The sequence below is a fragment of the Zeus faber genome (assembly GCF_960531495.2).
Source record: "Zeus faber genome assembly, chromosome: 15".
In the NCBI taxonomy this organism is placed as follows: domain Eukaryota; kingdom Metazoa; phylum Chordata; class Actinopteri; order Zeiformes; family Zeidae; genus Zeus; species Zeus faber.
In genome coordinates, this window is record NC_137194.1 from 30,064,106 (window position 1) to 30,091,798 (window position 27,693).

The 27,693-nt window shown below is 44.1% G+C and overlaps 1 protein-coding gene across 1 annotated transcript; it reads right to left on the minus strand.

Moving 5' to 3' along the window:
• Window positions 1-1,781: 1,781 nt before the first annotated feature.
• On the minus strand, window positions 1,782-27,093 carry asxl1 (ASXL transcriptional regulator 1). The gene is made up of 10 exons (XM_080015716.1): window positions 26,980-27,093; window positions 22,267-22,471; window positions 17,835-17,989; window positions 17,604-17,688; window positions 9,563-9,682; window positions 8,638-8,804; window positions 7,375-7,471; window positions 7,193-7,298; window positions 6,097-7,099; window positions 1,782-4,563 (listed from the first exon to the last, which is right to left on the minus strand). Exons 1-10 carry the CDS (start codon window positions 27,064-27,066, stop codon window positions 1,807-1,809), a joined length of 4,782 nt encoding a protein of 1,593 aa, XP_079871842.1. The 5' UTR covers window positions 27,067-27,093; the 3' UTR covers window positions 1,782-1,806.
• Window positions 27,094-27,693: the final 600 nt, after the last annotated feature.

Here is a 27,693-nt window from a genome sequence, read left to right on the forward strand (position 1 = left end):
GCCAGATCCCCTACTAGCTCCTTGATGCTATGATGCCATCATCGGCAATCACTTGAAGTAGAGTATGATTGTCTTCCTGTTGGTGGGTCTGGTCATTTGTTTCTTGAGATGGCAGTAGATTCTTGATCCAGAAGTACTGTGGCAGTAGGGACAGTTGGGAGTTGTCGTCGTGGCGGAAGTTTGAGGAGCCATGTTGGATTTCTCCTTCCTTTGATGAGTCTTTTCTTCAACGCCACGGCTGAGGTCATTTTCTTGCTGTGCCCTTCTGTCAAAGACCATCTTTCTCCAGAGGTTTCTATCCAGAGCCATCTCTTCCCAGTTGTCAAGGTTGAAGCAGCACTTCAAGTGGTTTTTGATGTCCTTGCAGTGCTTTTTCTGTACCTCTTGGGTGTGCTGTCCTTTCCTTAGCTGGCCACAGAGCACTTCCTTTGGGAGGCGGGTGTTCGGCATGCGAATGACGCTGATGCAGTCCAGCAGAGAAGCAAGGTCATTTTAAGTACATGAATTGACAAACTAGCACAACTGCATATGGTGAAGCGTTCCCACATACATTTGAGAATTGCTGCTCCAATTACATTTATTTTAAAAGTCACATTGATCGGAATACACCACGGTCAGTCAAGCCAAGCGCAGTATGACAAATCTGTCAAAAATAATTGTTTTATCATTACCTGGAACAAGAACTCAACAATACCTACGGGGCTCCCAGCAACAAACAAAGGCAATGATAAAGATATGAAAAGGAGTTTTGCCTGAGTAATATGTATATTAAGTTATAGGTCAATAGGAATGGATTGATTCCCCTTTTCCATGACCATTACGGATACTTCGGCACTTTCGGCAAGGACAGATTCGCCATTTTTCAACACAGGCCTTATTAAAACCTTGGTATCCACCATGTATAACTGTTCATACAATGCTTTACTATTGAGAAATGTATCGCTCTGCTGCAACTTCTCACTGTGCTTAAATTCAGTCCAATGGAGCAGATGCGTAAAATATAATAAAAAAGAAAGAAAAAAAAAGTTCAAACTTTCTTCAGGTTGTCATATGCTGCACCAAAAGATTGTTGCAACCTGTGCATTTTGTCATGCTTTTCGGGGTTTATAGTCTCTTTTGCACTGCACGCACTATAGTTGGGTGGGCAGAAAAGGGAGGACGACAATACCTTTTGCTTGTTTTAATGTCATTTAATGGTTTTAAAAAAATATTTCTTTGCGCAAAGAGACAACAGATCACCTCTTTGCCGAGCACAAGAGGAACCAGACGATTACGGCCGCCATTTTCACACTCAAACTGACGACAAGTGGATTGTGATAAGATGAGGTAAATGTTTGAGGGAAAAGAAAGTAAGAAAAAAAAAAAAAAAGACAAGGCACAATTTACATTCAATCATGCCCAGAATTCACAATAATAATAATAATAATAATAATACCAATAATAATATTAATAATAACACAATAAGGTAACAGCAGAACAGATTTAAAAAACCTGGAAATCTGCGGGAAAAAAAAAAAAAAAAAAAAAAATACAGACCAATTGTAATTTACAAGGCAACAATTTTGCCAGTCAGGTGCACATCTCATCTGCTCCCCCTCCACTCAGTCGAGGGGGGATTTTGCCCACTTTCAAACCTTAAGTCCTTATTTGTGTCCTCCCCCAAGTCTTGCTGTCTAATACTTATACATGTCAAATAGTTAAGAGTTAGTTGTACAGACGGGCAAGGTGTGTTTTTACCCCCCCGCCCCCCACCCCACGACCACCACCACATACACGCACACACGCTGTTCAAAAGTCTGGGTGGAACTATCTGACCACGAGGCAGGACACACACAGCTTGGAGGGGCCGATGCAGTCATCGTGGCAGAAAGCCCCGCAGCCCTGGCACATAATCATGGCTTTGAGGCGGCATGAGCACTTGAGTGCCACCTCCTCTGTGGCGCTGTCTGTGAAAGCCTGGATGCTGAGCGAGGCGCTCTGAGTCCCGGCGCCCAGGCGGGGCCGCAGCTGCAGCACACCATCTGCCAGACTCCGGGGGAAGCCACTGCCCTCCATCACAGACACGTTGGCTGTGTAGCTGAGGCCCGGTGGGCCGCCGCACCCAGCCTGCTTGGGGAGCTTCCCATACAACTGGAAGGGCAGCGAGGGGGCTGAGGAGAGAGTTGGGGAAGAAGACGGGGAGGCAGAGGTGTAGGCGGCTTTGTTGTGCTCCTTACTGGCCATCCTGGCTAAAGTCATCTCCATGTTCAGCAGCCCCTCCATGGCGCCTCCGCTCAGGTAGCCATCGATAGAGCCCGCTGGCTCCTTTTTGGTCACACCCACGAGAGTGATTGGGGTGGATTTGGCCAGAGCCTGGCATGAGGGCCGCGTGTTGAGCTCACTCTTGACCCCGGGTGTCAGTGGGACCTGCCCTTGGCCGAGGTGAATCAGCTGTGCTTGAGGTGGGCGCCAGTTGATCTTTATGGAAGGCACTGCTTCCGAGGAACAGGAGTCGGCGCGTGGTGACGGTGACAGTGAGGGACTGTTAAGGGGGGCATGGCTGGCTGCGTGCAGCCTGTCCGGTATGGTCCCTTGTAGGGCCTGAGGCCCGGGAGGTTCTTTGATCACAACAGATTCCGAGGACGTATCGTTGTGAGAGTTATGTTCTAAGATGCGTCGGGAGGAGGAAGGGCAGGAGGAAGAGAAGGGTGGCGTTGAGGTTATGACTGGCACAGCACCCAGCGGCACAATCCCCCCATGCTGTGGTGACACATACTGCTGAGCGGTGGCGGCCTCTGACACGCAGGAGGCACTGGGAGCAACACCCAGAGATTTCTGCTGGATGTTGCTCTGAGAGGACAGAGAGCTATCTGGGCTGGGGGGTTCTGCTGGACTCTCCTGGGGAGCCTTGACACGGGGGACTGGGTTCCTGACCGCTGAAGCTCTGGGCTGTGGGGACCCGGGCAGCCGACTGATTTCCAGTCTGTTGGCTGACTGAGACTGGGGTAGGACCTTCTCAAGAGGCAGACTTCCCTGCAGCAGCTGAGTGACCAGGGGGTTGTTGGCCTCGACACTGGACACGGGCCTGGCTGAGCCAAACACCCTCTTAGGTCCTGCAGGTGCAGTGTTAGTAGCAGCGGTAGGGGGTTTGGGCGACAGTTTCAAGCCCCCTCTACAGTCCTCTTCCACAGAGCTCTGAGCAGCTGCAGCAGATTCATCATTGGGCTCCCTTTTTGCGACACTACCTTGGCCCCTGGGGGCCTGTGAAAGAGCCTGGGGATTCTGCTGGTCGTGTTGATGGGAGCGGGTTGACTGGGAATGAGCCAAACCGTTGGGAAAGCAGGGCTGGATGACTGTAGGACCATGGCGGCCAGAGACATGAGCCTGAATGACTGGCTGCTGGTTTTGGGGTAGTGGGTTGCGGATGACTGGCAAGCCGTTTCTCTGGTTGGCCAAGTTATGGTGCCAGTTATGGCTAGGGGGAGGAAGCTGATCCTCCTCTTGGCTGTCATTTTCACAGTCAGAGGCAGTCTCCGTAGAGTCACTGTGACCACCGGCTTCATCCTCCTTGTCCCGTGCCGAGGAGGGAGACACATGAAGTGGGGAGGCAGTGGTGGAATTTTGTCTTTCTCTGGCTGAGGGAGGCTCCTGGGGCCCGACGTGGCGGGAGCCATGCTGGATGACACTTCCTCCCCCCACTCCCTTGCTTTTCTCCCGCTCCCAATGCTGAGAGGGGGCTGTTAGGGTCTGGATGACATCCACGCCCTGAGCCCCGAACCTAGGCAGGGAGTCAGGGATGGAAGTGGGAACCAAGGGTGTGCTGTTGCAACTCTGACCAACTCTCACCACCACAGCACTGGCCCCAGGATCTGGGCATAGGCCCTCTTTCAGGTGGTGGTAAACCGCGGACTTAGGTCCGCCAGCAGGTTCCGGAGCCGATGAGGCGGTGGCAGCCTGGTCTGAGAAGCCCTTGGCTTGGGGTTGGACCTGGGCTGCCACCACTGCTACCACTATTGTTGATGCTTCTTCTGTGGCACCCTGCTCCCCAGCTGGTTCTTCCCTGGGTGGGGTGGGAGTTGGGGTCTGCGGAGGCTCCGAGGACAGCGAGGTGGAGGAGGTGGACAAGGATGGGGAGGTGGGAGGCTGGGGCATAAGGGGCTGGGCTGCTGCCCTGTCTGCAGGCTCTAGGAGTGGAAGCTGTAGTTGTGCTCCAGACGGATGAGTGCCCTCAGGCGATTCCTGCTCCTCCAGCCCACCATCTCCCCTTCTCCCACCTCCTGCTCCTCCGGGCTCGACAGGTCCTGGGTGTTCTCTCGCCCGTCGTCCACTGCTGCGATCCGGTAACCCAGCAGCAGGCCGCAGCCCACCCCCGCCCGGCCCCGCCCCGTCGCCAGTGGCTGCAACAGCAGCAGCGGCTTCGCGCTGGGCCCGGGCCTGCTGGGCACGGGCTTTGATGTCCGCCAAGGTGCGCGCGCCCCCCGTGCCTGTCCGCCGCGAGCCCTCGCCGGGGGGCACAATGCGGGGACAGATCTGGTAGGTGGGGGGCCCTTTGACCCATGGCGGTTTGATTCTGGACAGTTGTATCTGGGGACAGACGAAAGAACTTTACAATGCTTTACAATCAAACACGAAAAGACAACGAAACGGTGTTGATATTTGAGACTTCACCCAAATTTCATAAAAAACCAAGTATCAAAAAACATTTTCTTGTAATGTCAAATTTCTATAACAAGTATTTTATCTCATCAGCATCACCTAAAATAGACTTTTTAATCTAAAAAATAAAGAGACATTTCTATTTTAGCTTTGAAATCATAATTAAAGTTTAAAATTACCGTAAATATTACATTAAAAGCCTGACAAAGATTCAGACCAAATGGGTTTATTTAAAAAAAAATGGAATTAAAAAAATATATTCTTATATAATTTGTATAGCCAGAGTTCATGAAGAAAAAATTAAAATGCTCATGTTTATATTAAAGGTCACCACTTATGAAAAACTCACTTTTTCAGTGCTTGTGCACATATATTTGGGTCTCTGATGGGCCTACTAACACACAAACTATGAAATAAGACAACCCAGTCAGTTTTTGTGGGCAGCCTAGGTCAGAAAACATGTGATTCAACAAGCCATTCAGATTAGTCTCCCCCTCCTATGTCAAGTGGGGGCGATTAGAATCGGAGTATCTCAAACCACAGCCTGAGCACTACCTTTGGGAAGGTGGTCCATTTTTTTCCTCACAAGCGCCAGCATTATAGCATATAGAGCTAACCATTGGAAGTGCTCTGTTGTTGGCTGCACAGACCAGCACAAATCGCTACATCAGCCCCCAGCCTCAGAGAGGCTGTTTCACTGTAAGCTGGGGCCTTATAGCTGGGGTTAGGGTTAGTGGATAAAGTTTATTTTTGAGGGCAACGTCCCAAACCAAGACAAAACTGCAGATGAGGGAAATGTAAGTATCTGTGGTTTAGGTAATTATGGCCCAGGATCAGGGTGGCTGTACACCTGTTAGTTGGTTGGTCTAACGAGCAATGGGTAAAACTCGCCCGCCCGCCCGCCCACCCACCCACCCACACACCCACACACCCACACACCCACACACACACACACACTAAAATAACAGGAGAGTAAAATGAGAGAATGGGTGGGGATATCCAGGTGATGAGTGTTTCTTGCTGCTGATTTTATAGAGATTCACAAGAAGTCTATTGACTTGCCGTGAATCTCAGAGGCAATTTCACCTCTGCCCCCATCCAGCATGCAGCTGGAGTGGGGTGTGCGGAGCAAAAGTTTATTTGCATTTAAAGCTACTGAAACAGATGTCATTAGAGGAATGCTAGAATGGCCAGAATGCATAATCTGAGAGGTATTTTAAGCAAAACATGTTTTGGGGACCCCAGAGAACTATATGAACTTGTTGAAAAGGAGTATAAGTGGTGACATTTAATGATTTCCAAAGTGATGCATATTCTGTCTTGCAAACAAACAATACAGTTTCATATTTTCATCTAGTTTCACCTAGTTCCTCCTACCACATGCCAATGGAAAACATAATGGTCACAAGTCTGAACGAGTGATCCACTTTTTGGATGACAGTTTCTGGAGCGGTCTCGTACCCGGATAGGCGGGACCTTGGGCTCCTCTGCTGTCGGCTGCGGCTTCTCTGAACGGACACCGTCGATTGTGGTACGAAAGGACTGGCGGTCATCAAGCCGTGGCCTCTTTTCGGGGAAGCTGGAGAAGACCTGGGTATCATCTGGCCTCCTCTTCTGCTCCTTTGGTTGGGTCCTAGGCAGTGGGGCTGGGCTGGCTGAGGGGCTGCTCTCGCGGCTACTGGTGCCAGTGCCCCCCGTGACAGAGGTGACCACAGAGGCGGTGTCATCCAAGGGATCGGCGGTGGCTGCGGCGCTGGATGAGCCAGATGAGGAGGATGACGACGAAGAAGACGAAGAAGAGTCCAGGCCAACAGCAAAGGTCCCCTGCCTGTCGGAGGTCGAGGACGGTGAGGAAGCCGGGGAGGAGGCTGAAGAAGAGGAGGAGGGAGACGGCGAAGAAGGGGAGGAGGTGGAAGCCAGGGGCGGAGCGGCCTCCTCCTCGGGGAGAAGGTGGACAGGGATTCCAGGCTCCTCAGTTGCGCTGGTGGATGCCGGGCTGGGGCTGGGTGTGGGCGTGGGGCTGGGAGTGTCATCCGGGGCTGGCACTGCCTCAGGCTCTGGGGCAGCAGGAGGCTCCGGCTCAGCGGTGGCGCATTCTGCAGGGAGCGCCGGGCTGGACTCTGCCTGGAGCACCACCTCTCCCTGGACCACTGTGTTCTCAGACATGGGGGAGCCCAAAGACACTGCCACTGCGTCCAGCGAGGTACCAGCTTCTGCAGGCTCTGGAGACTGGAGGGCCGCTGGGGCAGCTTTGCAGAGGGTCCGACGAGCCCTGCGTCGAAAGTCTGCTCGTGTACGTCTCCTCATCCTGCCGTCCCTCCTCCTACGACCCACGCTGCGCCTCTTGGGAGTCCCTGTTGCCGCCACTGCAGCTGCTGCCACGTCGCTGTCCAAGACGCTAGCTGTCCCGTCCGTAGCATCACTCATTGTAAGCTTCAGGGACTCTTCTTGCGTCAGGCCAGACCTAAAAAGGAGGAACAGGCAGAGCTTAAGTAGCTGGAGAAACAACTAGAAAATTAGGTGTGGACACCCAGAAACCCAAGGTTGACTGGCTTACTTTTGACCGTGGTACTCTTCGAAGAACTTCTCCTTCCATGCCTCCACCTTCTTCTCTTTCTCCATCTCCTGCCGGAATCGCACCTGCATCTCGTGGGTGAACTCCCCTTAAAAACAGAACCAACATGAGGAAAAAAGTGTAGAAACCAATAGCAGCAAATCAAAATAAATAAATAAAAATACCTTCAGCAAGTCGTTCTTTCCAGCTCTGTGAGGCATGGGTGAAGAACTCGTTGTTGAGGGCCGAACTGCTTAGACGTGCCATGCCATCGGGCCCCACCTGCAGGGGGAATATCACATGATCAATATTTGGACAGACTCTAATGAGACTGTACATGTCTAAACAGTAGAAATGGGCGGGGCCAGGCATAAATAGAATCTGAGATAATATGATGGAGTTGTGATATGTTGTTTTTTCCTGGTCTTAAAAGCTGCACCACAGTAAAGTAATGGAATTTCTGAAACTGCAGTCATATCCACATTAAAAATGATTGTTTTGGGGTATTCTTCAAAATATTACGATATTTAATTTTGTCAATATCGCTCAGTCTCTTGGGACTCCAAGATTCGACATACCACGATGCAAAACAATTCTCAACGCATTTAGATGTTTTTGATTTCTATTTGTTATGAAAGTAAAACAGATGCTGGTCAACATTCTCCGCTGTGCTCTGATGACGGAACTCTGTTGCAGTGGGTGTCCATGCATAATAGGTAACTGCCACCCCTCTTCACTTTACATTACATTTTACATTTAGTCATTTAGCAGACGCTTTTATCCAAAGCGACTTACAATTGTTCAAACGCTGACAGACGCAGCCATCAGGAGCAATTAGGGGTTAAGTGTCTTGCTCAAGGACACTACAGCATGCTAGCAGGAGGAGCCTGGGCTCGAACCAGCAACCTTTGGATCACTAGACCACCAGCTCTACCGCCTGAGCTACCATTCCCCTTTAAACAATGATTCCAAAACAGGAGCCTTGGTGCGGGTGTTATTGTGTCAGTCGAATTATGCCTAGATGTAACATTGTACCTCAGCTCCAGTGTGTAAAATTGAGCTCAGGTTTTCAACAATGATGTAGCAAAATCTTTTGGGATAAAACTTGGAATAGACCTGGTGATTCGTTTCATCCTCACTGAACTAGGTGGAAGCGTTGATACTTAATGCCTACCTTGCACTTAAAGAAAAAATGCACATACAATCTCTTCACAAACAGAGCTTGTCAGTTGGCTTTTGTCGGTTTCCACTCGTGGCATTAGCTTAAAATATACACACAACGCACAATATTGTTGTGTTATTGTCCATTTATGTTCAAAGATCCAGCGGCTTAAGTCATATTTGTTCTATTTACCCTTTACAATTGTTAATAAGTCAAATAACTGTTTTGAATAGAACATGCATTCTCTTTGGTAGGGAACACGCAGGACAATACTTAAGGGTCGCACCTGGCGGTCCACCTCGGGAAGCAACTGGAGGAGTTGCTGCTGGGAGTGGGCAGGGAAGGCAGAGAAGGTGCGCACGTTGATCAGGGCCCGGATGTTGGTGTTGACCAGTATGGATCCCGGCGTTTCAAAGTCCACGTCCACCCCTCCTCGGCTCCTCTTCATGGGCCCTGCCAAGACAATAGCCAGTCGTTTAGCCGAGGCCACTTGGCGCTGGTGCTATTGATGAGTTTGGGGTGGGGGGTGGGGGGTGGGGGGGGGGGGGGGGGGGCTGTCACTGTGGTTGGGGCATTCAACGACATTGTAGTAGTCAGTAGCCAAGAATCAGAAATTCCAGCTCTGAAACTGATGTGTCAACCCTTTATAGTCCATCCAAAAATGAGTAAAAACTGTAAGCACGGAATGGAACTTTGTCCATCGTGCCAAGCGCACACAGAATTATACTACTATGCTGGGAAAACAATCAAGCTGTTTGAAGTACACTGAAATGGCTAAACTTGATATTTATCTGTCTGAATTCAACTGAATCATTTCTTGACTGAGGGTCTTACCTGGTCCAACTAATTCACACATTTAGTGAAAGACAACAAAGCCTATTGTTGCTGCTCAGGGAACAGCTAGTGGTCCCAGCCAAGATTTATTATAACTATGCAAAATAACCAAATTGTTTTCATTCATTCAAACCTATAGCAAACTCTATTCTTGTGGCCTTTAAGAAATGTATAACTCTCGTGACAATCTAGGGGTGTTGGCAACCAGGAGAGTAGAGCAGGTGGTGTTAAAAGAGTTTACCCCTGCGAAAGGGGGGGGGGGGGGGGGGTGTTACGGAATTAATGTGGGGCAGAGAAGAACAGAGGAGGGCTGGCACTAATTCCAGGAGGAGGGGATGGGGGGGTGTTGGGGTTGGGTGGGGCTATGAGGCCGGTACCTGAGCGAAGGCAGTGTGCGCTCTTGAAGTGCTGGGGGCGCTTCCAGCCCAACTCGGGGCGAGTGCGCAGAGTGGGGCCTGGACCCCCTCTAGAGCAATCCCTCCGCCTCCCTGCTGCTCCTGAAGGAGGGAGGGAGGAAAAAAGGGGGGGCAGGGTGCCAGTCAGACACGCTGCTCATACCCGGGGGTGGGGGTGGGGTGGGTGGGGGGTTGGGATCGAGAGTCTACTGGTAAGTGGGGATTTTAACTGAGAAACGGTGTGTGTGTGTGTGTGTGTGTGTGTGTGTGTGTTGGGGGCGGGGGGGTGTCGTCGGGAGACTGATAGCACAGGCGCGCGCACACCCCCGACTGGTAGGCAGCAGGCTCCAATGCTGCCATACCTCCATTTAAAAAGAAGGATGGGCATGGAGTCCAAGTCTTTGGCAGATAATTGAGAAATGGGGTTCTTGGCATGAACAGAAAGGGCAGAGAAAACTAGGATAAATGCCCACTGTTAATAAATTATACAGTAAGGATGTCAAGAGGTGGGTAATGGGGACTCTCCAGGTTTTCTCCAGATGATCCTAACCCTGATAGAACTTTTATAAAAAATGTAATAAAATATATAGTGAGGAATGAACCAGCATGACCACGTGCAGACATGGGGAGGTCTGTGAACATTTGCCAAATTACAAATGCAACGTGGATCACATTTGGAGCTCAAAACACTCCCCCCAGTCGCTTCTTGTTGTTGACATTAATTTTTTGTTTTAAAAAGTTCTGTTTCAATGTAAGCTGGGGCCTTTTAGCAGAAATACACATATAGATACCCAGATGGAACAGCCACACCTTTTGCCACTCATCTAGTGGCACACTAGAATAACGGGAAACTAGGCAAAGTTATTTACGTCAACATCCATTTATAAATGTCTTTAAAAAATAATTTGACAAATATCGGTTGGAAGGTTAGTAGTTTCTTGAATGAATTAATGAACTTCCTGGCTCTAAAAGCATTGTGGCACAGTGCATTGCACTTTTTAGAAGAGAGACTTTTGCCTCAAAGCAAGCAGGTCCTGAGTTAGATTCCTACCTGGAGTGCTGCTCCCGATTAGGGGCCTTTCTGTGTAGAGTTTGCATGTTTTCCCCATGCTCACATAGGGTTTCCTCCATATACCATCGTAAGAACCCCAACTTAAAAAAAAAAAAAAAAAAACACGCACAAGGACATCATCTGACCCCGGGAACCATAGGCTGCCTACCCTGGCCTGCCCCCTGGAGGAGGACAAGTCTCGATGGGAAAACACGGAAGACACATTTCACGGACTGCATTGCATGTGTGTGTCTCGGCAACTGTAGCTGCACAATAGAGCATGTGTGTGACAAAGACGGGCTAATAGCTTGTATAGTTTAATCAAAATTATAAGTTAGTGGCTGGCTGTACTGAATTGTACAAATTCAATACAGTACTTTTGAAAAGTATATTGCGGGGATTATAACCCATGTTTTCTTTTAGGTAACAGCAATATCACAGTTTATATAAAAATAGTTTTTGGAATTGCCACAGTACATCTGTTAACTAGAGTTTGTTGGTCTGTTATTCTTTTTTTTTTTTTTAAAGATTAAATAAAACCCTGAACAACCTGATCAATCGCAGGGTTGTGGCCTTTTTTGGTATAACAAAAATCGTGTGATTATATTGTGAGCTTCTCATTTTTAAGAGGAGATTTAGCGTTTTGTTTTTTAACAGCACCAGACTTTCTTGTTAAGACTGCATTTACGCACTGTGAGAAGCTGTCGCAGAGGAGTAAGCTCCACAGTAGTGAAGCGTTCTGCGAGTCTGTGCTAGGCACACTTAGTTAGATAATAGGAACCAATGGCCGCTGGTGAGTGTGCATCTAATAAAATAAAGATTGAGCAGGGAAGCAGAACTGGTACCGATAGGATATATATCGATAAAATAAAATACAATTGTAAGTCACTTTGGAAAAAAGCATCTGCTCAACATTCCTTGTTTGTGTAAACTTACTTGGAAATAAAGACTATTCTGAATCTAAATGACGTAATGTAATCTAACGTTGGAAAATTTACAATTTAAATATTCAAAATAGATATAGCCATCTACACAATTGAACCCGGATTGTATAACAGTGTGCTCAACTGATTCTAGCGGCAATGGGCCTCATTCATGAATACGTGCTTAGAAATGTTCGTACTTTCTGCGCAAAAGAGCTGTAGACACAAAGTCAGCACCGGATTCATGACTTGGTGTACGGGCCACGCGTCTGTTGATGAATCAGAATCATTCTAAATTTCCAGGTGTGTGCTAATTAGCATAAACCACACCTTGATTTCTCCATATAAGGAACTTCCCGGTTCCAGCACAAACGCAAACAAAGAGGAGGAGCTGACTCTTCTGCGCATGTCTGCTGCGGCTTCTGGAGTTTTGTGCTGCAGTGGTGGAGCCAGTAGAAGCCATTTTCTTCAGAGGATTGCACATGAATGGCTTAAATAAAAACAGTAGATTGACATAAAAGTTCACTCATATTGGATGGTCGCCAATACCTACGTCATTCACTCATCGGATATTGGACTGACGTTGCTGATCCAAATTACATTCCATAGCTTGCGCTGGACCATGAACCCGCAGTTATATTTTGCTAATTTAATGGTCTGCCTGCTCGACAATTCAACTCGGAAAATAATTAACATGTAAAGCGCAATGTGCAAAAGGAACTGGCATATGGAGTTGGGCAAACCTTCACTGATTGAAGCAGCCATTCAGCTGTATTGGTCCGCAAAATAAGACGCAATGATTCAAACGTATATAATATTCACTGCAATAGGCTACTGGGAGTTGTAGTTCTCTTCGTGCAGAGCCACACTGAAATTAATCACCGGATGAGGATTAAAAACCACACATATGTTCTTTAGCTTGCCAGTTGCCTCCAGTTTAAAACCAAAATAATCCTCGTAAGACTGGCCTGTAAACAAATACAAGTAAACGGGGGAGCTGTTGTTTTTTCTGATTAAAACGCACTATAATGTTTACATTTCTCAACCTATTTCAATGAGTGTTTTTATATTCAAGGGTTTATGATCTATCTCAGGGGTGCTCAATACGTCGATCGCGATCTACCAGTTGATCGCAAAGGTAGTATTGGTAGATCGCATGACATTAAGAAAAATAGACGTCAGCCTATCATCCATCCCGTCACTTAATTGATATACAGGGCAGCCAGTCAGATGACATCTGAATCATCAAAAACTTATCACTTTCATACGGAATGGGAGAAGGACTTTTTTTTTCTTCACGATGACATTTTCGAAGTGCGTTTGCCTCATCTGCCAGTCTACCATCGCAATACCAAAGAAGGGAAATGTGGAGCGGCATTTTCGGACTGTTCATGGAAATTACGACACCGACTTCCCGCTGAAAAGCGAGCTGAGAAAGAGGATTTAAGGATGGCTGAGGATTTAACCCAGCAACTTTGGAAGGAATATCGGAGATTGCGTGTGTTTCTCACTGCAGTTGGATGAATCTACGGACGTGAGTGACAGCCCAGATGTGCATTTTCATTCGTATGGTGTTTAGTGATATGACTACAAAAGAAGAGCTATTGACAGTACTGCCCATGAAAGAACAGACACGAAGGAGAGGACATATTTCAGTCGTCCAAAAACTTAAGAGAAAACCCAGCTCCAAGTGTACAAATTGGTGTCTATCACCACGGATGGAGCACCCACAATGGTTGGCTGCTTGAATGGATTTATTGCCAAATGCAGGCAGGACGATGCTTTCCCGGACTTCCCAAATTACCATTGCATAATCCACCAACAAGCGTTATGTGCTAAAATGCTCAACATGAAAGAGATCATGGATGTTGCAATGAAGATCGCCTGTTCTATTCGTGCCAGATCTCTTCAAAGACAGTTATTTCATGCATATCTGGAGAAGGCTGACTGCGACCACTCTGAGTTGTTGCTACACACTGACGTGAGATAGCTTAGTCGAGGGAAATTCCTGCAAAGATTTCGAGAGCTCTGTCCGGAGATTAAGGAGTTTTTCCGTGTAGCTGGACATGCAGAATACACGCAACTAAATGACGGTCAGTCGCTGTTGGACTTGGCATTTTTAACCGATCTGACATTAGTTGAATGACCTTAATCTAGAGCTGCAAGGAAAAGACAAAACAGTGATCAATAAGATCAGCTCAGTTAATGCTTTCAAACGAAAGATGCAACATCTCTCCTCAAAGCTGCAGCGCCATGATTTGGCAAACTTCCAGAACCTGGCGTCAGAGCTGGAGATGCAAGGGAAGGCCTGTGTGCAACTTGACAGTGCACGCTACACAGAGCAGATTGACAATTGTCTGTCAGAGTTTGACAAACGCTTTCAAGACTTTTCTTTGCTCGAGCCAGTCACTACATTCATGTGCTATCCTTTTCGGGAAGATGCTGAGGTTGATTCACTCGCATCAAAAATTGCAATACTGTTTCACCTGAACTTTTCTGGAGTGGAAGATGAGATTTTGACACTACAAGCCGACATTGAGCTGAAGTCCAGAGCTCATGGACAGTCCTGGAACTTACTCACAGAAGTAAAGTACCCCAACATGAGGAAATGTGCTACCTCCTTGACTGCATTATTGGGCTCCACTTATTTATGTGAGTCAGCCTTTTCCCACATGAAGATCATTATGTCCAAGTACCGTTCCACCATGACTGATGAACATTTGGAAGTGTGCTTGAGGCTTGCTGTCAGCAGCTACTGTCCGGACTATGCATCCCTGACTGATTCAATTCAGTGCAAGTCATCAGAGTAAACTCGGGTAATGACAAAAAATGTACATAGTTAATTGTGTTGTGCAATATTGGCTCATGCGGTTATGCATGTACATCCACATACATTGTAGATATAAAGAATCCTCAATATATTTATAAATAAATATATGTTTTGCATTTTTGTAGGAGGTAGATCATTTTGACTTGGTCATTTTATAAGTAGCTTGCATGCTGAAAAAGTGTGAGCACCCCTGATCTATCTGGAGTAGAAAAAAAAGGTTTCAGGGAAAAAAAAATTCCACAACCATTCCAATATGGCGCTGATGTTGACATACGATCCAAAGGTCCAGATCTTGATCGTTTTACTATTTTTATTTTATTTTTAATATTCACTTTGAAAACCTACACCTGTTTGTATGTGAAGGTAAAATGTGAAGTATGTGATTCCTACTTAACTTTCACTTCAAATAAATTGCTTTGGAATACTTAAAGATTTAATGGATTTTTGTATAGTTTTTGCTCTTTTAATAAGAAGTGCTGTGTGGTTTACTACAGACTCATGTAACCTTACACATAATACCAAATACAATAATAAGAAAAAAAGAGCTCTGGTATCGGAATCAGTATCGTATCGGCACATATGTACCAGAATCAGATCCGAACTGAAAAACAGCGGATCGCGCATCTCTAATATCAATATCCATAAAGCGAAATAATCTGTGGTCAAACCTGCTTGGCCCACGATAACGACGGTATCACAATACAGCAATTCTGCGATACTCGATACACTGCAAGAGAATTCATCTACGATGCATCACGATATCTGTGTAACTGGAGAAGAAAACCCGGGAAAACCCCAAAAAAGGCAAAAAGCAGGAATTTCATTGTGGTGTCAGTTTCATAAAATTTGACAACTGAGATGAAACAATGTACAACAAAAAGATTCCAATGTTTGAATAATATCTTAAAATATATAAAATATTCAATCAATACAAAACTGTAAGATTAAAGTTTGAAACAATATGAAGCACACACGATACCTTCTTCCTTTAAACATGGCAGTGAATGAAAAATATGATTAGATTCGCCCCCAGTCACTGGATTAAAATGCAATAAGTAACCAGTATAATGTATCATCAATTTCTTATGATTATAACAAATCACATTTCATGAAAATCAGTTCAGCATTACGCGAATTAGTCAATTTTAGAGAAGTCTGCATCTCTCAAAATACAATGTATTTGTTAAGTAGCGGATCTTGCCCACACCAATATAGGCAAGGCGCAGACGCATAGCGGCGACATTGGCTGTATCCACAGCTCATTCCCGACATCGTCGTAAAGTAGCAGCATCACAGCATGACGTGCCGTCAACCACTCATTGCGCCATAGTTTCCATTATTCGGTAATTACCGGTTTTTGACCGGGAAAATCTGTTCCAAGTCCGACATATTTAAATCTCTCCGGTCATAATGTCCGGTGAAAATAACTCCCTCTTAGCACAATTTTAGTTTGTGCTGGGTGATAAAACGATAACACAAATTATCACATTTTTTTTCTATGTCGAAATAATATAGACCAGATCATTTTGATAAAAAAAAAAAAATCCGCAGATCTATCCATTTCCGTGTTCAGCAAGTTGCAACAGATCAAAGCTGACCCGTCATCTCTAACCAATCATGTTAGTCGACATAGAAATAAGTCCCACCCCCTCCCTCATGGACAGGTTGCACTTGTAAACCCAGGAGACACACACACACACGGAGAAGCAACAGAGCACAGCTTCCAGACCTAGGAGAAGCAGGAAGATGATCAATTGTTTTTAAGCTCAATAGATACGGATAATATTTGAATATTTGTTCTCTCCCAATTGTCCGGGAAATTGAAATCTTCCAGGACACACAATCTGCATTGTGCTTCACAGTAAACACAGCACGCATCTGTCTGTTCACCGCAACTCAGCATCGAGACGCCAGCAAAAGTATTTCACTAAGATGGGTCAAATTTTCAATTAATCCGTGGTTCACGTGTGCCACAGTTATCAGTGTTACAGTGTTTGGGCGTAGACCGATTACGTTACTTGCCCACCGCCCCCACCGTCGTTTATTTATTTATATATAGAAATAAAACCCAAATAAAAACATTTAGTTATTTGAATACTAAGCGTGTTATCTTAGTCTGATGCTACAAAAGTGAAAGTGCAGCTGAGTTGCAGCACCAGTCTGCTTATCATGGGAGGAGAGGAGAGAAGGCTATAGGAGACAGATCGGGTAAAGATCGGGACCCGTCTCCCTCCATCCGTAATAAGCGTACATAACGGGGACCGACCTCCCCTTGTAAAATGTCCGGTGTTAGCTGTCTTCGTGACTTTATTAACCGGTGGGAAAAATTCCTCACCATGGCATCCCTAGTGCCAAACCGTGGGGGGCAATTCGTACAGATCACAGATCATCGACAACCCGTTACACCACTCGTTTAGAGTGCCACAATGTATTAATAAATATAATGATATTTGGCACCAGTGTATCAATAACATATGACAATATATTCCAGACCCCTATTGTATATTATTGAATATTTATTCATTTTTCACCAAGTGTGGTTCTAATATGCCACTTACATTTAGTTCAAGTTCAGCAATATAATTTTCCAGGACTCTGACGTCTTGATTTTTGTGTATGCATGGTCCGAGCCAGTTATAAATTTTTGTACATACTGTTGGATCCCAATTTTTTGTGTAAATGTCGCATACGCATGATTTAAGCACAAATCTATGCAGGGCACTGTTCATGAATGAGGCCCAATGACTTTACAGCCACACACTGCTAAACAAGAGGTAATTGCAAAACATGGATTGGATGGTTTGGATTTTCAACAGTGTACTAGCCTAAATTACCATTACTCACTATGATTAACACTCAAAGCAACCTGGCTTTTGTCTGCAAGGAGATATTCACTACCAATGTAATGTTGAAGAGGCCTTCCCTCACTTAACAATAAATATTACTTTAAAGAGAAAGAATAGGAATTTTATGAATCATATGAACAAAACATGCAGACTCTCGCACAGCGGGGCAGCAGAGCGCTCCCACGAGAGTGTGTCGACTGAAAAACAAGCCTAGGTGTACGCCCACAAACCATGCAGAATGACGCATCGGGTAACCTTTGCAATAAGGGCGGCATACTACGAAGTGAGAAAGGGAGAGAATCAGAAGAAAGGAGAGGGTTTCATGAGGAATGAATAGGGCAAAGTGGCTAATGGGTAGGTACAGGCCTATTACCTGATGGAACATGCTCCCCGTTGACCTTCAGTGGGGTCAGGACAACACGCGGCATCATAACAGCCTTCTTCCTCTGTCTTCCGGACTGGGGTGACGTGGTAATGATATGGAGCAGGAGAAAGGGTTGAAAAGGAGAGAGAGGGTTAAAGACACCTTCAGTAAATGTCACTAATGCCCCCCCTCAAAAACACAGCCTTCAAAATGACTTACAGCAAACTGAGAATTATTTACCTGTCTGGAGCGACTGAGTCTAGTCTGGGCATGTTGCGTCTGTGAGTCGGTGCGTCCCTGTTGCCCCGCTGTCCTGCTCAGGCGGGTCTGAGGCTGGCTCGGTGCCACAGGTTCTGTGGAGCAGGAAGCGCTGGACGAGCTTTCGTCCACAGAAGCTACGGCGTGGAGGGCAGGCAAAACATTGCATTCGGGGGACATCAAGAAAAGTTCAATGTTTAGAATCATTCGGGGTGTTTGTTGTTCATTAAAAAATATCCCACGTTATTTTAACTCCCAAAATAGTTCACAAACAAAATTAACATGGTATATTTCCTCAAAATTTACAATGTTTAGCTATGGCCATGGCTCTACTAAAGAGGTCTGTCAAGCACATTAATTTGAACTTCGTCTCTTTCACTATCCGTTAAAATCATCATCTGTAGCTGTAACTTTAGCTCAAATTGGTAGTGGCATGTCACTTTGTCTTCTGCATGTGATTGACATCAGTTGGTAAATCTGAACTCCAGTTTACTATGATGTAAAGCCAAGGGCTCAGACTTAAGGCCATCATATCGAGTGTTCAAAGGATGAAACTAATGCTGCTTTTCCACTGCCATGCCGGAACCTGTGAAACCCCTTTGTTTTGCCACACCAAAGTACCCGCGCATATTTTAGCTCCTGGTCTGGCCCCACCACCAGGCCCCGTGGGTGGAGTTAAGCGATGCTGCATGGCATTGATTAGTCAATTATTGTCAAAAAATGTCCTATATATATATAATGTTACAATGTCGGATGTTCATATTAGACGGGGCCAAAGGGTCAACTAATGACAAAGTAATCAATGCTCTTGTAAGAGCACATGTTGCCCCCCGGGTGCTGCGCTCATCAAATGAGGGTCGCCTGGCTCTGCCGGCCATACAGCCACGAAAATCCAGGCAATTCTCATTTGTAGTTCCACGTTGGTGGAACGAGCTGCCAAAAATGACCAGAGCAGGGACCTCCCTCTGTCTTTAAGAAGCACTTGAAGACCCAGCTCTTCAGTGAGTACCTCCTGTCCTAACCTACAATTACTTAGCACTACCTTGCAGTATTTATTGTTACACTAATGTTGTTGTTACACTAATCTCTGTCGCAATGTAGCTTGAATGTTATTCTCCCTTGTAAGTCGCTTTGGATAAAAGCGTCTGCTAAATGACTAAATGTAAATGTAAAATGCTGAGGCTTCTGACTGCTTGGTTTTCAAAGGTTTTTTCTACTTTCGGCACGAGCTGACATCAGCTAGTCACAGATTTCTTCATATGGTCATCTGCTCCATCGGATCGGCTGTGAGTTTCTCCCAGCAAAACCAATAAAAATAAGTGTGTTTTTATTGTAGATGTATTTATTTTCTGACATTTACATGAAACAAAAGAAATCACTGCGTCTGAGAGTCCTGGTGCATCGCGGTACCGTGTCCGTATCTACGAATTTTAAATTAGGCCTTGATCTAATATGAGTAAGGATGCACCAACAGTGAAATTCTGTGCCGATACGATTTGGCCAATAGCCAATGTTTTCCGCAATCCTCTGAACGCAGCATCACTTCCTACTTGGAGTGCTGCAGAGAGCTCTCTCTCTCGTCTCTGACGGATAAAACATTTAAATAAAATAAAAAATGCTAAATATACTTTGGGGGCCGTTAATATACCTGAGCAGCCCACCCAAGTAAAGTCTATGTGTGGATAAACATCGGCCACTGCCACCGCTGAATGTTATCGTATTTGCCGATAGCAGTCAACAAGACAAATATCGGCAAATATCAATGTACGGCCGATAGAACGGCGCACCCCTTAATATGAGTGAAGATTCAACAACTGGATTGATTATTTCCCGCCTCAAATTTGTTCAGAAACAGATTTTAGTGTACTGATGATGTGAAATCAGTGAAAGTTTGCAGAGAAAATAAAATGGAGCCCGGAGAAATTATCAAAGCCAATTTGCTCAGAACCAGGGTCTTGGCTGCTCATTCACAATTACAGCTACACACACTGAAACAGCCCATTTTGGAACACTAAGGTTTTGAGGCATGTCACAATGGCATAATGGCTGAGTGGTACACTCAGCCATTATGCATTATGCATTACGCAAAAAAACTTCAAAAACATGTTTTGGGGACTTCAGAGACCTATTTTAACATGTGTAAAGGGAGCATAATAGGTCCCCTTTAAACTAATTTTTTTGTGGCTGTATATTATATATAAGAATTTTTACAAGTAATAAACCTGGAGCTGAAAATAAAATAGAAAAAACTCTCATCTCAATGCAAGGTTTTTATTAAAGTAATTTTAAGTGTGATATTCCAGAGAAAACGTCCATCACTGTAGTAGAGCCGGCTCCTCGCTTTCACCACCTCTGTAATACTGTTTTCACACCAAAGTTAGCACGTACAGTATATGCACTTTCCCCCCCCTTTTTTTTAATGCAAAAATAGGCGATTGACTACGGTCCCATTGCTAGTAGACGAGTATGCCTATCTTTTCATGTGTGTCACGTTCAACGTCACAATGCCAGCTCTTTGCCCATCAGGCCTGGGCCTTCGGCAGCCGGGAGGGGAGACGCTCCTCTGGTTCGAAGGCCAGCTTGGGGTGGTGCTGGGGTGGCTCCAAGCCCGGCGGGAGCATGGGGGTTGTCCTCACACTCAAAGAATTTCATGGTCCGTCATGCAGGGGAAAAACAGTCAATAACTTCTGATTGTGGATTCTAAACCGGATTTGAAATGATCAAATGATATACGGATATTCCTGTGTATTTACGCGCCAACGTCCGAATTCAACACTCATCATAGCATTGCGCCAGAAAAGGGGCAAAAGTGTGCATGTCTACCATCTCATGTTTCCATAACCGCCAATGGAAGCAGGAGCCGATAAATACCCGTGAATACTGCTGAGACAAAAGCCTAAAGACAAAAGGCAGATGTTAGCGGGTGTTGGTGGGGTTTTTTTATGCAGTGGGAAAGGCTCATAAACATTTGTCCAATTCTGTCGTGGAGGACGGCAAAAAGTTAAAATATTTTAACTTTGATTATTTTAACTTTGTTGCTTTTCTCATCAATTTTAAATTTAATTATATTTAATTAATGGTTCCCCAAAATATTTTTTGTTGGGCTTGAATGGCAGGCTAAAAAGGCTTTTGAAAGTTTTATTTATATATTTTTTCATCTGTCATGTGAAAGAAGGTTATATTAAAGGTTGTTTCATTAATTTGTATGATTGAATTTGTGCTCATTCAAAGATAGTGTGAAAGGGCTGAAAGACTTTAAAACAGTTCTGGTTTTTTTTGTTGTTTTGTTTTGGTTTTTTTTTTACAATAAAGATTTGTTTCCCTAGCACAAAAGTGTTTGACTATAAATAACAAAAAAACAAAAAAACAAACAACAAAAAAAAAAAAAAAAAAAACACAAACATTGGCATCAGCCAAATTGTTATTTTAAACATCGTACCGGCCCAGAATTTCACAATCGGCACATCCCTCGCACTTTTGTACCTATAACCTTTGACTTCGGGTGTGAAGAGCTTTGAGAGGCTATGTTGACTATTTTCATTTAAAAATCCAGCGAGTTTGGTCTGTCTTCACTCATAAGCATCTGCTTAATTCCACAACACACGGTACACGTTAAGGAAGTTAAGGACAGTTTGTTGCTCGTCGACATGTCAGAGGTATGTACAGATTAGTTGTTGGGGGCGGGGGGTTCCCCTGTTATGCACATTTAGGCACTGGGCCTTTGTTTCATTCAATTAAACAATGGAATAAAATAAATAAATGAACAATAAAAACACTGTTTGTCGAAAAGACCAATCTGAGCTGTGGATCGCGCTCAACCATTTAGCCGAATCAACGCATTTCTTCACATGAATGTGCATTATGGGACAGGACAAGAGGCCGTTTACATCGCAGCCAGAAAAAAAAAAAATCTCTTGATAGGCCTGCCTCAGAATTCTAAGGAAGCGAAACTCCTGCCGCACACACCACCACCACCACGTGCACACTCTGCCTCCCCTCCCACACCACCAGGTACACACTCTCCTCCCTCTCTCATTTGGAAAACGCTACAGTTCGTTTATTATTTAATTTGAAACATTTTAAATAGGCTTTAAACAGTAACGTTTTAATTTGATAAAAATTTAAGATTCATCAGAGATTTTACATCGAACAACTGTACTGCTGACACGGAGAATCCGTTGACAAATTTAGCCATATTTGTTCTATCCTTTACATTGTACTTTATTTCTTCAAAATGTTAATGTCTGTGCATATTGGCAATTTAAAAAATGTTCATAAGCTAAAGCAAGGTTTTAGGAACTAATCCCAATGTGATGAAGTTATATTATGGTTTCGAAGAGCGAATTGCAAATTTTTTTTCCCCTCCCGCTCCGAATTCAGACAGCTGCAAAACCTATAGTATAAACTAACTTACCGTCATTCTCTCCGCTGGCATTGGCCATGGTCTCCGTGGAGTCGCAGCTCTCCTGCTCCGTGCCTTCGGCGAGGCCAGCTTGTGCCGTGGCCATCCCTGAAGTGGTGGTTGTACTGGCAGCTGCCGCTGCGGCTGCAGAGGCTGCACCAGCGTCGGGAGCCGCCTCTGACTCCGTTGAGCTCTTAGTCCACTGAAGGGCGTTCTTCTGCAATGACAGAATAGAGTCGGATGCAATTTAGGCATCAAATACTCCCAGTGCTCCTACACATATACCATTACCAGACCTTTATAGACTCAAATTTCCAGACGTGGTAGATTTTTCGGACAATATTTGGAATTTTGGACTACAAATTGCTGCTTATTATGTAAATAAATGATTTTTAAATCTAACCGTTAGATGTTTATTACATTCCAACTATAAACCTACACCACTGTTGTCAAATAAATGCCAGAGAACTGTAGCTCATACAAATCAATAACATCATTCCTTATAGTCAAATGTAGCTTGAATGTAGCTTGAATGTCATTCTCCCTTGTAAGTCGCTTTGGATAAAAGCGTCTGCTAAATGACTAAATGTAAATGTAAATGTTGCGATAATGGGTGCAGTGGTTATTAGGTCAAGACAACAATGCTTTTGTCATTCCATATGGCTTATCAGTGATCAAACCCACACACAACCAAACAAGTACATTACCAAGTACAGTTTGGATTCCTAATGTTGTGGTACTTAACCAATGCAGGCCAACTTTCAACTCACTACCGTCTACTAACACTCAAAGAAGTATTTTTATCGACCGTTTTTAAGTATAAGAATCTATAAATCTTTTATCATAAAAATTACTTTGAGAGAATGACCAACATGTTATTACATGAAGGATTTTCTTTTAAGTGCCTTGTATGAATAGATATTGCATTATTTAATTGAATAAGCATTAATTCACCATGCATGACTAGACATCTATGTTGGCTTATTGTTAAGTTTAGGGAAAAAAACTAAACCCAAAAAAAAACCAACCCATTTAATTAATTTAATGAAATAAATAATTTCATTAATTTCAATGAGTTAAGTGTAGCGCATAAAACATATTTATGACCATCTGCATAACTATGCACAAGATTGGCAAAAGCAGAAAAGAGCTGGCATTTCCGTTATCAAGTAATTGGCGGTCTTTGACTGGGAAAATCTGTTGAAGTCCAACATTTAAATCTCTCGCGCCATAATGACCAAGCACAATTTGGATTAGTGCTGGCCGATAACAATAACGGCATATTTTTCTCCTCGATTTCGACATAAAATAGACAGACATTTAGATCGAAAAATTCCGCAGATCTGTTCACTTCCACGTTCGGCAAGTTGCAACGGAAAGCCAACCAGTTTGGACGATCTAAAGCATACCTTTCACCTATAACCAATCACATTTGTCGGTGTAGAAATAAGCCCCGCCCACAGGTTGCACTTGTAAACACAGTACACACAGAGCAGAGACAGCGTTTAAGCGTGAATGGGCATCGAGGTGCGCACAGCGGAGATCACGGGCGCCCGCAATGCTGTGCACCGCTTCCTCGTGGAACAAAACAAAACACTGTGCGTAATGGGAATACTTCCTCACTTACTGTCTTACACCTCCCCCCGTCGACAGATTGCCCAGAGCGTCAAAATACCTAAAACCGAGCTGGGGGTGTCTTTTCTTTTCTTAGCGCCCGCCCCTCTTAATGTCTCTGCTCGGGCCTGGAAAGGCAGATAGTTTGGCATTTATTTTGGGATAGTTAAGTTCTGACCCAAAGCAGATGGTTAATATCCATTGTGTGTAAAATATTTCAACAAGATGTCCCGACGAAGACGGACAATACCACAAACTTTATCTAGACCTACTTGCCATATATATATATATATATATATATATATATATATATATATATATATATATATATATATATATATACACACACACACATACATATACACACACACACACACACATATACACACACACACACACACACACATATACACACACAGTATATACACACATATATGTCACACACCACAGCAAAAGCCGTCATCTCGCGCATTTCTAAAATCACCAGGAGCAGCCAAATAAGGTGAAAAAAACCTTTCTTGGAGGAAAATGAAATTTTTCCAGATTCGTGTTTCTTTGTGTTTTTTTAATCTCTCAACGTATTTTCAAACCCGAGTTTGATTTATAAATAGTAGCAAAATGTTAAACCGTGGAGTTAAATATTCTGGGGAAACGCAGTTCACTTACCGAGACGCGGAACAGTGCTGAATAACGCTGATCGATCATTTCCTTTAAAGCGACAGTCCAGGTGAAGATAATACATCCATATTCCATGTGATGTGATGTCACAATATGAAACTGTTTTGATAGAATTCAACCTTTAACTCGTACTACTTTTACACACATGGAGCAACTGTTGTGAAACAGCAAAGAAAAATCCTTCGCGTCACGCACCTACATCACTTCCGTAAACAGAAGGTTAAAGCGCAGCATGGGGGTGTTTCGGTCTCACTTGGGTGTTAAAACGTTCTTCTCAGTATCGTTATGGATTACACGAAGCGGGTGATGAAAGTGCTGAATCATATTTCGGACCTTAATCTGACCAGTACGATAGAGCCAAGTCAGTGTTAGCAGCGGGTACTTGACTTCATTTTCCGCGATGATAGTCAGTTCTCCGACAGCGACGTGGAGAACGACAGCGCTGCTAAATCTGATATTACTCCGGACATGGGAGAACATTTCAAACAGCGGATTTCAAACTTGATGTGACGATGAAATGGAATATTTTCAAGAACCACCGGAGGAGACCAACGATAGAAAAAGTTGATGACATGATGAAGTCCGTTGAGGTTGGTGACAGATTTTCAGATTTCAGATTTTCTGAGACTCATAATATTGATATATAGAATATTGATAGAATGTCTTGTCCGTACTTTAAAACGCCAAAATAATTCCACTTTTATAAAACATGTATATTCTTACTGTTCGATAAAAGCTTTTTTTTTTTTTAACAAAATTAGTTGTGTTGTTGAGCTGTTCGTGATTGGCCCATTCAGCAGTATGTAAATTAGCCATGAGGCTTTGCTTGTCCGCCAACCCCATTGCATTCTTGGAGCTGGCTGAATTAACCTGGTGTGGGGAAAACTTTGAAGGTGATTATCTCAGAAACACGGTTTACCACACCCTTGTCATTAACAAGTCATAGCTTTAAAAATATTTGCTTGATTTGCACAAGTGACACCTTGTTTGGAAGCTCTGATTCTCCACTTTCAAATGAGGCAGAAAAAGACAAATGCTGCCAAATGACCCTAAAGTACGTGGTGAGTCACATATATACACACACATATGTGAGTGAAATGTTAATTAAAGCAGCTGCACTTGTTACTTATTGTTCAAACAGAAATTATTAGATTTCAAGTCGTTATATATATATATATATATATATATATATAAATAATTTATTTATTTACAAAAAAATTAAATGGAAGGGACATTTCATTTTGAATATTCAATAAAAAATATTATAAATCTACATGCCTTCATGATTTCAATCTCTTTTATAGTATGCCTATCAACTGTTTTAAGGCTCAATAAAACACATTATATTTAACCAGAATCTCCCCCATTTGTCTGGGACATTGAAATCTTCCAGGACAGTGGAACGGCACCAATTCTTTCTCAAGGAAACTCTGTTCCAGACGTTATCTTTTTCTCAGCTTCACCTGGCAAAAAGGCCAGACAGCAGTGGTGTCTCTACATTAGCTCAACTTTTACTTGATATCTACATAGATTATTATTTTATGATAGAGAGGTGGAGAGGAGTACACATTTGTTGTGCGTTATTGTATTCAAAAAGTTAGAACATGCTGGTCTACCTGTCCTAAAATAAATGCATGTCTAAAGAGTACTGCCTCCGGAAATCAAATAGTTACAAGTTACCACTGCGGTTTGGTAACAAAGTACATGTTGTTTCAATCACATTCAGTTGGGTTTTTGTTGCACTGTGTTACCGAACGTTAGAATATCAGTATTAATGCCAACAGTCTGACCAACAGTCAGTTTTGAGATTACCAATTTGCTGTGTGCGTGTGTCCCGCCCCCACCATGGTGTTAAGGCTGTATTGTTTTGCCTACATACATATTGAGTCTGCATTTGGTGATGTCTTATTCTGGGGTTGAGTGTGTAAAAACCCTTGATTCTTTATTATTATTTATTGATTATGTAATGAATTAATATCTCCGCCACTATGCTTGCAACACCCGTACCGCACCGTTCATAGCCAACCTAATGCATAAAGTTACTTTCTCTGGTTAATTCTTCTTAGATTACCAGGTAAAACTTCTTCTCCATTATGTGTTTATCAGCTGTACATACAGTATGAGGTGCCAGCTTATAGTGGTAGGCTACAGACCTCCTTTCAGTGAACATATAGATTATACTGCTTGATTCATTGATTACTATTGATTATGTAAAACAGCTGTTTAATTGTGTTCAACATCAATTTTTAAACTAAAGTGGTCTAGAACCAAACTTATCACTTGGACTTAATACCGTAATACAAAACAACTGTTGTTTCCAATGACACCTGCTGAAAAAAATCAAAGATGATATGCCCAACCAGAATTTCAGTGCCAAAAACACCACTGCCGGGAATAGGTGTGCAGATACCTCTGCCGGGGGGGGGGGCCTACCTTAAGCGTGAACAGGCTCATGCGTCCAGGCAGTTTGAAGAAGATGCTATTTTTGACTCTGTCTCCCCTCACCTGGGAGTGGAGCATGGTGACAAGGCAGGCCAGGGGCGCCGTACCACTGGAACACACACACACACACACACACACACACACACACACACACACACACACACACACACACACACACACACACACACACACACACACACACACACACACACACACACACACACACACACACACACACACACACGATTTGAACTGCTTATTACTTGTATTACGATTCTGCAGGTCATCATGCAAAATGTAAACTTTGAGTGATATATTTTAGATTAGTCCTGGAGTCGGTTTTATAACTGTCGGGGAAATTAGGTGATATGCACTTAACAGGGAGCCATGAAGTCTTCAATACTCAATTGACAAAGTCATAAGTAAGTTTTAGATAAAACCACTACAAGTGGTTGTAACAGACAAATGCCAGGGTGTCACTGGCGCAGAAAGTCATCAAACTTACCTCCTGGTTTGACGACAGCCGTCCGTTCCCATCAGAGTTACAGAAAAGATAAATACGGAAATGATATGGGGGGTGGGGTGGGGGGGGGGGGGGGGGGGGGGCACAAAACAAGTCACAGTTATTAATAAATGTGTGGTGGTTCTGATGATAAACTGCTGAACATTGTGAATCTTTGAGGGGGCATTATGTTTCTTCCCTAT